The following is a 13,148-nucleotide window of genomic DNA, read 5'->3' as shown; positions in this document are numbered from 1 at the left end:
GGCTTGACAGATTTAAATAAGATGTGTCGTTCAATTGGTCGAAGTTGTGGGAATAACATACGCTACATAACATCCCGTTTCATTTAGGAATTAGGTGTCTTGTTTTTTTAATAATCTCTACTCTATCATACGTTAATAAGTTTCGTGTTCATCCCGTTACTGTCCCACTGCTGGGCACGAGTCTCCTCTCCCAATGAAAAGGATTAGGCCATAGCCCACCGCGCTGGTAGTGTCAAATGCGTAGTGGTGGTGGTAGTCTTCACATACCTTTGAGAATATTTTTTAAAGATCTCCCAGATATGCGGATTTCCTCATGATATTTTACTTCACCGTTAAAGCAAGTGACAATTAATTTCTAATAATAAGTTAATCAGTGTTGGATTTTCAGATTAAACTACAATTACCTCTTTAGACTGATTGGCATTCCGGACTTTATAGGTCCTTACGGAGATACAAGAGTATATTTTAAGGTAAAATGTTTGTTTTAATTTAACGAGCTGCGAATACCGGAGCGTCGAATAGCGTTCTCGAATTGTCCTCTTTTTGCTTGTGTGGTGTCAGTGTCAGCGGTTTTACTGATTTAAGTATCGACGCAGGTAGATATAGAATTATTAAAAATACAAACATTAAAAATAAACTACATATAACTAGAGTTATCTATAACAACAACAACAACAATAACTCTGCTTAAAAATATAGCCTTTGTCACTGTTTAAACGAAACATATGTTCAATCTGCCAAGCCGTTTGAGTTATATGACGTGAAAGATAAAGACATACATTCATACATACATATGCTCGAAGAAATTAGTCTGGTAAAAAAGTATCCACTATTAGACCAATTAGATTTACAATCCTTGTGTCATCTTATTAAAGTTACTGTTACCTGTATACAATTGCGATGTAACAAGTGAATTACCCGTTCCGCCTATAAAATCGCTAATACTAAGTCATACAGAAATTGCAAATTTAACGAGAGCTCGCTATTTAGTCATGTTTACTTCTTATTTCCCCCTTGATAAATGATTCGTCGTGGAATGCCGGCTAATTTCTGACTCCGAGGTCGGATTCGGGTGTTTTGTTCCCCGCCCGTTTTATTTTATGCTCACACTGTAATTAATGTATTGCTTTGAAATTAGTAACATTTGCGTCTATTCGGATATTTATATTCCTAGAAAATATGGAAATTATGGGTAATTATGAAGATTAAGATATCTTGCCAAGGATAGTTTGGTGCACTGGTATCAACATTATTTGTTGGTTTGTCGATAAGTCTATAATATTTGTGATTTGTAAATATATTAAGATTTGCAGGACGTATTGACGAAAGGAAATGTAGCGAAGTCTTTAGGGCTAAACGTATGACGGCTGTAACAAGTTTTGGCTCTTATCCCATATAAACATGGGGAAGAAGGAGCCTTCAAATATATTAGCTACTAAATATCGTGTTAGTTATTCTAGTTACAAAGATAGTAAAACATAAGTTCTTCATGTTCAAAGTATTACATAATTCACCTTCCCTAACAAAACACCAATACAACTACTTTTGTAATAGTTTTTGGTCCCATTTAATATTAATTTGACTTTTTCATCCTCACTGAAAGGAAAAAGGTGTTACATAAAATATGTATGGTGGAGGAAAACTTAACGTTGATAGTATTATGGCAGTATACGGATTTTAGAAATGGGAAATAAATAGGCTTAGGATTATAATAATAATAATAATAATTCTTTATTTCAGACCTTTTTTTTTTTTACAGTCCATAGATTTGGTTAGTACATATTTTCTTAAATCTATGTTAGTATACAACAAATAAAAACACGTAAAAACACGGGGGTTAGTGCTCCTTCCGTATCAAATAATTCTCTCTTGGTTGCAACTTTTTTAAGTCGGCTTGCCAGGCATCACTCTCTCGCTATAACTCGATAAAACTACTATTCAATGCTTCTTTGAAGAAAAAAGTACGAGTAGGTACAAGTGACCAACACATTTAAGTTGTTTTTAGACCAACAAGGCTTCCAATTTTTACCGACGCCTTCGTCACCTATCCAACTTTTAAAGAAACAATTTGGTCATCACCCAAATTTGATAAAATCTACAAATTTGCGGGGCTTTATACATGTACATTTTCACTTATCGGCCCCATATCACAAGAAATGAGAGTCAAAATATCATTCGCATAGCGTCACATTTGTTCATGCTGCACGATAATCTTGCCGATTCAAAATCATTGGTGGTCACTGCCGCCACGACGTCTTTAATATTCTTCAATACGATTTAAGTCTTATGTGAGTTAAGCCATGCGATTTTTGAAAACAAAGTTAGAACGCCTCGTATAATATTCGTATTTTCGTCGGCAACTCGCGAAAAAACACCTACGTAAGTGCATTAGACGTCTGCATGCGTAACGAATGGAATTAAAACTTTCACGAAAATAACCGACGAATTTTAATTTTATCCTAAAGTAACAGACGAAATTTTAAAATTTTGGACGAATTGTGAAAAATTCTGAATTAGCATGAAGTAACGTTTGCTCTTTCAATTATTTGCTTAAAATTTGAAATGTCGTATATCATTGTGTGGAATTTTAAAAACCACGAGCATTTTCACAATATGTTTACATGTGCATAGTTTAATTAGCATTTTAAAATTTGTGTTTACAACTTGTAAGGTAAGATTGTTAAGTAAAATTTACCAAATGTTAATAGTCTACAATATTCACTACAGCTTCATTATATTATTAAGTTTTCTTGAATTGAAACTCTTTCTCCTTTTAAAAAATATGGCTTGTGATATAAATGTACCCGATAATATTCGTTCTTTTATTTTCTACATTCTGTAAAGTAGTTTTTATGTTATATCGAAAGAAAATTAAATTTGGATGTTGCTTTTGTTGATGTCTACATGTTGATGTTGATGTTGATGTGACATTTGGTTATGCTTAGTGTATACAATAGTAATAAAGAATATGTCTAGAAGCGGCTGCTCATAAGAATAAAGCAAACATGTAAAGCAACTGATTAATAGTGCCTGCCAAAACTTTTGATACACACAATACAACAAAGCGTTTGAGGAAATGTCACTTGCAATTCGCATAAAAATTAATCATCCAAATTCGCGAAAGCGCAAATAAAAGAGTTTTGCGGCGAAAAAATCCGCTGTTCAGTCAACCTAGGAGATACAAAGCAATCTTTCTTTTTAATGAAACGTCAACTTTTACTAACGACCCGGGACCTAAAGCGAAATTTAAAAAACAAAAATAAAACTGTACAAGCAAAGGCGTTTATTTTGAAGGCGCCTCTACACTCCCGTCCGAATGTCTACGTTTACTTACCGTTGCCAACAACGAGATTGATGCATTAGAAATTGCGACAGCTCTTGTACTACTTGTAATCAATTATTACTACTACTATGTGCAGTTGTGCATTCATGCTAAACATTTAATTTGCTTTCGTTATTGCACATATTTACATCCGGCGCATGATTAAATATATAAATAAGTGAAATTATAACAAAAACAAAAAAAGAGTGTTTAAAAATAATACTGTAGCTTATGCAACTGCTAGTCTCACACCCCAAAAGTCTTCTTAAAGTGAATCGCAAGAATGTACAGAGCGTGTATTCAGCTCTCAATACGAGGATAGTTGATACGCTTTGACGCAATGTAACCAACGCGGAATTGTGAGAAAGCGAGGATGACCGCGACATATCGTGAAGCGAGCGTCAGTAAATACACGCTCACACTCGACATGTCTCAGCGGGAGTGTACAGCTGCCATAGGAGTCGCTGTTTGATTTATATCAGCGTAAACCCGTTCAAAGACATAGAAGATTTATATTGCGCGTGGAAAGACGCACACTTCTAACAGCTTTGATCTTCGTTTACCTATTGCGGTTTTTAAAATAACAGATTAGTCTTTTTCAGGCGTATCTATGAACATCTATAATCTGACCAAAATAGGATAGGAGTGGATTAAGGCGATAAGTGTGGCTGTGGTGCCGACCCAATCGAACCATTAAGTCAAAAATAAATTTACTTCGTGGCTTGAATATTTATGCTTTATATTCATTTCTATGGCTACTTAAGAACCCTTTGGTGTTGGTAAAACCCTTTGTGGTTCGACTCCGGCGGCACCACCGCCACACCTATTTCTGCCTAATAAAAGCAGTGATAGGCGCTGCTGTGTACCGTTTTGAAGGGTCTGGTAAGGGAGACATACTTTTCCGAGGCGTTGCAGCTTAGTCCTCAGGGATAGCGGCGCATCTGTGGCCGACCTCAAGAAGGAATATCTAATCCTATCTGGGGTTGATTACAGATGTCCATGGGTGGCTGTAGCCACTTACCATCAGGTGGACTGCATCCTCGTCTGCTACTCCTATATTATATTATAAATAAAAAATAATATATATATATATATATATATATATATATATATATATATATATATATATATTATTTTGTCAGGGGTGAAAAGATTTATTTATATGAAGTTGATTTGTGCTATTTTGACTCGTCTCACATCAGTATCAGATGATGTGATATAGGAAAGATTCTCACGTGGAAAGTTTTTAATCCTCCACTTACCTGTGATCAGTTTCAAGTAGAACTCCTTCCTTTTTTGGAGTCGATTACAGATGTCAGTGATAACTCAATAACATTTGATGTTCTAGAAGCCTTTGTAGTTGGTCTCCGGGGGCACCGCCGTCACATCTGTGCCTGCCTAATAACAGCAGTGTTACACAGTAACACTTCAGCTTCAGCTTGGAAGGGATAAGAGACATGCTTATGTGAGGCGATCCAACTTAGTCTTCCGGATGTCCATGGGCGGCAGTAGCCACTCACCATCAGGTGGACTACATGCTCATCTCTTACTTCAATATTTAAAAAAAACTTGCACTATCTCCACGAAATATTTTTTGAGCCCGTTTAAAAACGTGTTTACATAATATTTATTGTAGACTTTATCTTAATATTAACGCACTACAAATACGTTATTACCCGTTATTCGTTATTACGGCCGTAACGACACTTGGCACGCACCACTGGCACGCGGCACATAAAGTTAAATTGGCATTCGCGCTCAATATTTGTATAGATTGGCACGTTATGAAATTTGAATAAGATTCCAAATTATGAGTATTTTTCTCTTTTGTAAATTAAAAGTATGAAAATAATGCAGCTCATCTGTTGTTAGGTTAGGTTAGGTGGGCATTATCGCCCAGCTGGACAGGTGTAACCAACTCCATAATATCTAACAGGGGTAATCCGTGAATCTTTTACAGGTATGTTACTCTCTCCACTACACTCCTACACGTCTTAACGTATTGAGGTGTGGATGGCGGGATCTTAATTCCGCCATCCACACCTTTTCGCCGAAACGAAAGGATTGCTTCACTCTAGAAATAGTATGACGACGATAGTATTTACATTAAATAATGGTGTTTCTACCACATTTCTAGCTACATACAATTTTGAAATTAATTTAATATAGAAAAACAGCCGTAGAACCTATTCTTGAACTAAACGGCAACTTCTGTTTATCGAGGCGAAAACCGGGGCAATGAAATACCAATTAGCAATCTGGTTTGAAGTTTGGTGGGATAGACATAGATCTGACTTAGTGTACTCGTATTATACTATTACCTATTCTATCCTCTTTCTACGTTAGTTTATTTAACTTTCTTGAAACACCTTAAACTAGTGTTATAAAGTGTAAACTTAATGGTATTTTCTGCCAGTCAACCCTGGGCGATGGCGATATAATGTGGTAGGCTTCTGAATCAAAACAGTAAACTGCATAATGCCTATATCTGGGGAACTTCTTCGATGATGACAAAAACGCGCAGAAAACAGAATTGTTTTCTAAGAAGTAGGAATCTACATACGTATCTAATGACTTTCGACGATGATGCTAAGTTATTTGAAATTCCTCAGTGCCTTCAATCTTATATCAGTGGTTATATAAGACATTCATCAATTTATCTTCATTTCCCTTGTTACAGTGTTCAAATCCCAGACCTCCTTATCAACGGACTCGGGGCTGTGCACGGAGCGCGGTCTTCGGCGGACTCATATCGAGCTTATCAAACCCCCGGGGAAACGCATCGGACTTAAACTGGCAGGTATGTACCTATTTGGAGTATCGTTTACCTTACGAACTCGTATTTGATCCATTTCTTATTGTACTAGAAGTATATGGAGTACTCGCGTAACTCTACGGTTTATTACGCAGTCGTTGATTGATGATAAATCATGATTAGTTTTGTTCTAGATGTAGGTGTTTATTTAGTTTTATTTTTGTGTATTTGCGGCTATTGTTCAGGGTGCAATCTCAATGTCGATATTGATGTAGAAAACGGCATTAAGTACTAAAATAAATCTGAGTGATAATGATGATGAAATGTTGTTATGGGTGTTCATAAACTTGTCAGTGTGTAGCATCCACGATCAGCGAGTCCTCGAGTCGGATTACTATTGTAAAAACCGTTATAATAATCCCGAAATAAAAACAACCTTTCCTCCTTTTGGATTTGATTGGACGAATTAGAAGCTAGTGTCCCCAGAGATAGGAAAATTTTAGATACTTCTGACAAAGAAAGAAAACCAAAAACAAAGAGAATTTCCTCATTACATCCAATTTTATTGTACTAACGACACAAATTCAGAAAATTAGGTAAATTAGAGAAATTACCGGCATTTTCGTAATTATCCACGAAATGATAAACGCTAAACAATCGTATTACGTTTGGTTAAATCGAATAAGGAATTGTAAGAAGGAAAACAGAAATGAAAAGTAATTAGAGATTGTCGGGAGGACGGTAATATTTGTGTCTCTGGTTACAAGTGCTGGTTAATTAAGAGTTTGCGGTGGTAATTGGAACAAGACTGCAGAAGATAAAAGCTAATCGCTTGATTTCTTTTCTTCAACTTTGTTGTGAAGATAGGATCATATACATACTATACATATTATCAAATTATATAATAATTTTCGCTGTCACGTGATTTAATTTACATTGGATACCTTTTGGATTTGTGTACGTGCCAAAACTCTTCGTGATTGGACTCTGGCTGCACCACCTCAACTGAGTCTGTCCAAATTAGTCCTCGGGGGTACAAGCACATCTGTGGCCGACCACAGCTAGGACTCTAAACTCATCTAGCATTGATTACAGATAACCATGCGCAGCAATATCCCCTGATAGACTGTATGCTCGTTTACTTCTTCTTTATTATAAAGATAAAATATCCTCCCAAATATACAATTTAATTTTTAATCTTCAAATTTTCAGGCTCATAAAAACAAAAACTTTGATACTTAATAAATATCTATCTCTCTAATACCTTTAACCGAGCAATTCTTGTATATATATTTATATCAACGATCTCGGAAAGAGCTCCAACGATTTTCTTGAAATTTTGTAATTGGGGGTTTCGGGGGTGAAAAATCGATCTAGCTAGGTTTTATTTTCAGAAAATGTCATTAAAAAAACATATACGGCCGAATTGAGAAACCTCCTCCTTTTATGAAGTCGGTTAAAAAGCACCGAGCAAAGCTCGGTCATCCAGGTACTAACTAATAAGTAAAGAAGTAATCTATCTCTTAAAAAATCCATTTATTAAACAAAATTATGGTTGTCTATGAACTGAATATATTAATTGCTTCCTACAAATATATTAATTTATTCACAGACGCTCTTAACCCTAATACTAAATTCCATATTAATCCGTGGCTTTGCTGAGGCATGCTTGATGGACAAGTAAAATATTTTCTCATTTATTACGGTACTATTACTTCTCACGCTGCCACTCAATGCAAGCAACTTTCGGCCTTATTCCGTCGTAATATGATTTAGACCTCGCGTCTTCGTGACACGAAATAATAACTGGTTAGAATAATATGTTGTCTGCTAAAATGCATCATGTTTCGCTGCCAACAGCAACGTTGAAAAATGAACTCTAGTTCAAAATAATAGTTACCAATCTCGCTTATGGGATCCATCTGTCAGAACGCCATATTCTGCTCTCGGCTTAACGTACTGCCGATGTGACGTTGTGGTTGAGCGAGCTATATGTTTAGTCGTTATGTTATTTTCTGAGTCCAAATTGCATTTTCTATGTGTTGGTTATGTTTTTATTTTTTGTTTTTTTACGCAACTGCGCCAGAAGGAAAAAATAAATTATATGCCAGGTTTACATACACGCCGAGTACAGATTAGAGGGTGCAAATGTCGTCAACCCACGAATGTTCTGCTGCTGGCCATGTGTGTCACAGAATGTGAAGGATCAGGTCATAGTCCAACGCACTGGTTGCCTCATGATGTTATCCTCCACCGTTAAAGCGAGTTATATTTAATTTCTAATACGCACATAACTGCAAAAAAGTACAGGTAATCGCCTTGATTCGAATTTTGGACTTCCCATAAGCAGGCGAGTTTATACCACTAGCCCATCCGTGCCTTTCAGACTGTCATTAACAGTATATTAATCAAAGTCACTATCAATCAAATTAAAGAATCAATATATTGATATTGCAAACTAATACGGAGACTACTTCATAAAGCCAACTTGTACGAGTATCTATCAGTTTTTTTCCTTTTCGGTTAGAAATATAGCCGAAACCAACAAAATAGATACAACATGTATATCCTATAAATCGCTGAGGTAACATAAATTACGGACCGCACCTAACCCACTATTTTGAAAACATAACGCCATTGTTATTGCTTGCACAGATAACGGTTTGTGTCAACCGGTAAGTTATTAATTGCTATAAAGGTGTTTTGTTCTATCCAATGTTTTATATGGCATAAAGTTCATATACTATTTAGGTCCCTTAAGAGCTAACGATTAAATTCTTTCTTATTCTTAGACAGGCTAAAAATTGTGCGTTATCTATCTTATATTTTTAATAATTAAAAATTTATACGACCCAGATGATTGAAGTTCAATAATTCTTTCTAGGTTTCTTCGTGTAAATAAAACGCTTTAAAAATTGTAATATTGGGTACAGGTCTCCTCTCAGAATCAGAAGAGCTTAGGCCATTACATACTATTATAAAAAGACGTTTAATAAACCTTTAAGAACTTCTTAGGTTACCTAATCTCAGACATAATTCTTCAGGATATTTTTCTGAACCCTTTATGTATGTAATAATTAATGAATGATCGCACGCTTAAGCGCTGCATTACTCTAAATGTCTAATACATAAATCACTCCAATAAATCGGTTCCTGAGATGTGAACCTTAGTCCCCCAGGCTAAGCAAAATCCCACAATTATCAAACTTAAATGTGTACTCTACAAATGAACATTGCAACGCCACAAAGCTACATATAAATCGCTTGAGCTACATAAATTTGGTTCCGCAACATTCCTCTCTCCTGTGCGATTTTGAAAACCGTATCGGACGTATGAACTCTGCACCTGGTATTTAAATTAGTTTAATTTCGCGTAGACGTGTCCCGGGGTAGAGGAACCTGGAGTTTTAAACCACCTTTTGATATATGGCAGAGATATTGTGGTTTTTGTTATTTTGAACTGGAATGAAAATTGTAATAAATAAATTATTATACGAAAAACTGAAAAGAATAAGGCAGTACTACAATAATAAAACTATTTTCAAGGTGGTAGAACCCTTTGTGGTTCGACTCCGGCGGCACCACCGCCACACCTATTTCTACCTTATAACAGCAGTGTTAGGCGCTGCTGTGTTCCGGTTTGAAGGGTGTGGTAAGGGAGACAGACTTTTCCAAGGCGTTCCAGCTTAGTCCTCAGGGGTAGCGGCGCATCTGTGGCCGACCTCAGGTAGGAATATCTAATCCTATCTGGGGTTGATTACAGATGTCCATGGGCGGCAGTAGCCACTTACCATCAGGTGGATTGCATGCTCGTCTACTACCCTTATATTATAAAAAAAAATGTAGTAAGTATTTTAAAATAGAAATTAAGTAGGTTTGGTACATTATAATAAATGTTGTTGGTCTCCGTGTGTTTTTGGTTTTAATTTAATTAAAAAAAAATGTAATAATATTTCCAAGAAAATAACTTAATGACGATATGGGCTGGAGTCCTGGACCACAAATTTAATCGTTTAATCACTTTTTTACGAAATGTTTATTAATTCTTTCCATTATTGTCCTACGGGGCACGTGCCCAATCTGAATGAATTTCTGTCTTGTTCTGCAGACAAAAAAAACACACAACCCAACTATTATTTAAATTGCAATCTAGATCCACAATCGATCTGAATTTAATTATGAAAAAAAGACGAACCACCCCCTCTTTCCATCGAGTTTACACGAGCCACGAATTTCTTCCCCTGCCGGGTTAATCCGGGCCAAATTTACATATTTATTGGACGAGGACAGATGCGGTGTCTAATCGATAACTGCCAACTTTTGGGACGATTATGCATACCCGCCGATTTTTCTTTTAATGTTAATTTAAATAGTTTCTGTGTATACATTATACTGTGTATTTGTATCAGTTGTTATAGTTAAGTAAGTTGCGATAGAATTTATACTGCTATAAGGTGAATAAAAATTTAATTTATTATACTCAGTGCCGCCTGACGGCCAGGGTAGTAACTTATAACATAGACCTAATAAATCAACCTAAGATACTGTTAGAGTCCCACTTGAGGTCGGCCACAGACCCCTTAGGACTCAGTTAACCCCCGGCGATAGGCCTTACCACTCTAACAAACAACAATGTGCTTCATCAACTAAAATTAAATTTCACTGTATTTTTCTCGACCACATAATAAACACATGTAAATTCACATGCGCATGTACGACCAAGTTTATCCACGGCGATGGAACTACGAACTATGGCGGAAATTTAAACAGACCGTTCGCACATGTTCTTAATTAACTACATTTTGGACCAACTTCGTCTAAATTGTTACCTGCACTGCCCTTAGTAACTAGTTCGTTGTTGATTTAAGACCAGACGTTTAAGTAAGGCTTTAATTAAGTTGCACGGGCAAAGTACGTGATGTTGCGAGTATATTTGTCCGTTTGTTACTTGTTTACGGCGAAACTGCTTAACATCTTGGTAAAATTTGGATGACTGAAAAAGGGTTAAGTTAGTATAATTTCAGCCAAATAGTTTTATTTTTTATTTTTTACCAAATATACTTATAGTCAACAGGGTGATGAGTAATCACTATCGCCAAAGGAGATCTGTAATTACAAGACCTCCAAATGGAATTATACCCAAATCATGTCAAAATATAGGAAAATCAAATATTGCTGTGATGAAATTTAAGTAGAAAACTTCAATAATCAATTTTATGGTAAGTTTTCGCTGACAGCCAAGGTCCCAGTCTCGAACAGTTCTAGAGATAGGCTAAGTTGTAAAATCTCGTATAAGACTCAGTCTACCACTCCCTTCATACCAAAAGGGCAGCGCAAAAAACTGATGATATTAGATACAGACAAGTGTGGCGCTATTGCTTCCGAAGTCGATTGGAGTGTAAAATCTCTAAGGTTTTAATTTAAATAGAGACTACTAGTTAAGTACCAAAGTATATAAATTGAACACCTCATAATAATCAATCTGGGCATTAAAACTTCTAACTCCATAACATATAGGTACTCTATAATCATAAATTCATTCCCCAAACACTTTGTACGAAAAGCTTTAACCTGCCATCCAGTACACTCGGCGCTTAACTCATAACATTTTCGAATAAAATTATTAACGAAGCTCAGTTACGGAGGCGTGGATGGATTTAAAGCGTCAATTAGTAAGCCACCGCTAGGGGGAGCTAAATTTGTACGCCGGAGGTGGTAAAAATAGTTGCATGTGTGCACTGATGTAGACGGATGTCACTGGAAACGGCAAGTTTTTTTGTTACTTAAATTTAAAACTGACATGTTGCAATGATTTGCACTGCCGTTCGGTATTTATGGAGTGTCGTCAAGTTTTGGTTGGTGTTGTTTTTTAGGTTTATATTTGGTGCCTGTTAGTCAAAAAGTATTAATTAAAAGCTTTAGCTAATATTTTCAAAGCCGAAATTTATCGTCGCTTAGAGTTTCAGTCTAAATAATTTCAGATTTATTCAAGGGTAGTCCGTACATACAGAGAGATTGCTTATATACGTTATTGGGATCTTTTGTTTCTACGAGATTGGTGAAAGAGTGTATTATTTCACAATCGCGTTATTCATGTTATATACGGGTATAATATTTTTAATCCTTGCAATTTTCGTACTTAAATTATATAAATAAACGTAAGCGTAAACGCGTATCGTGTTCATATTACAGTATATTTTTTCTAAGTATCTTTTAATTCAGAGCGACTAGAAGAGAATAACTTAGAATTCGTCTTTATGCCTTATTTATGATAATCTAGAAATTTATAAATATTTAAGTGAGCACTAAAAGGTTTGGCTGTGTATCAGATTGTTTAAATAAATGAATTGGCATACTTTTTTATACTGAGTATATTAAAAATGTGTCTATTATACCGAACTTCCATGACATTCTATTTTAGAAGTATGTTACACATTGATAAGTGTGTACGGATTTCTTTTCGTCACTAAAACATAACTTTATAAATATCATACATTGAGAACCTATTGTTTTGCAGACTGCGGAATGTATTAAATTACGCGTCAAATTTAATAAATATACCCTAACTTAAAACGTATGTCACATCCAGTCACACTTCATCCGTACCCACTAACACGACACAGCTGTCGAGATGTTTCTAGTTGGGCTCGGAACTGAGGTTCGCGAGAAAAATACACTCGCACTCGCGTGCCGAAGTGCCCGCAATGTTATTGCAAGCAGACCGTTTAACGATGTTTAGCGTAGCACTTTCGCGCGTAGCTGTACTTTCGTGGTGTGATTTTTTAGCATTTTATATTCAAACTAGTTCTGTTTAGTTTTAAAGGGCTTCCTGAAGGAGAAAGGTTTTGAGTTATCTTGTATGTTTTAATGTTTGGTGATTATCGCAATTGAAGTACTGCAGTTTACATATGCTCAGCCGTTAACTTACGTATGCTTAAGACTGAAAATATTTTAAGCTTTGAAAGTCTTCAAATCCGAAAAAGGTGCATTTGACACTATATAATTTAATTCAGTTTAAAACTGTCAAACTTCAAAAATAATCTAAGCACACGAGGTATTCGATATTTAGAT

The 13,148-nt window shown here is 35.8% G+C and overlaps 1 protein-coding gene across 2 annotated transcripts in view; it reads left to right on the top strand.

The window, feature by feature from the left end:
- Grip (Glutamate receptor interacting protein) overlaps positions 1-13,148 on the top strand; it is a 355,140-nt gene that overhangs the window by 141,920 nt on the left and 200,072 nt on the right. For both annotated transcript variants that reach the window (XM_073084279.1, XM_073084278.1), the window contains one exon: positions 6,003-6,122. In XM_073084279.1, coding sequence (XP_072940380.1) covers positions 6,003-6,122 — 120 coding nt within the window. The remainder of the gene's footprint in view (positions 1-6,002; positions 6,123-13,148) is intronic.

The sequence above is a fragment of the Epargyreus clarus genome, unplaced genomic scaffold, assembly GCF_041222505.1.
Source record: "Epargyreus clarus isolate Ecla_fem2 unplaced genomic scaffold, WU_Ecla_fem_2.2 ptg000021l, whole genome shotgun sequence".
NCBI classification, from domain to species: Eukaryota; Metazoa; Arthropoda; class Insecta; order Lepidoptera; family Hesperiidae; genus Epargyreus; species Epargyreus clarus.
This window is presented reverse-complemented; position numbering and strand designations above follow the sequence as displayed.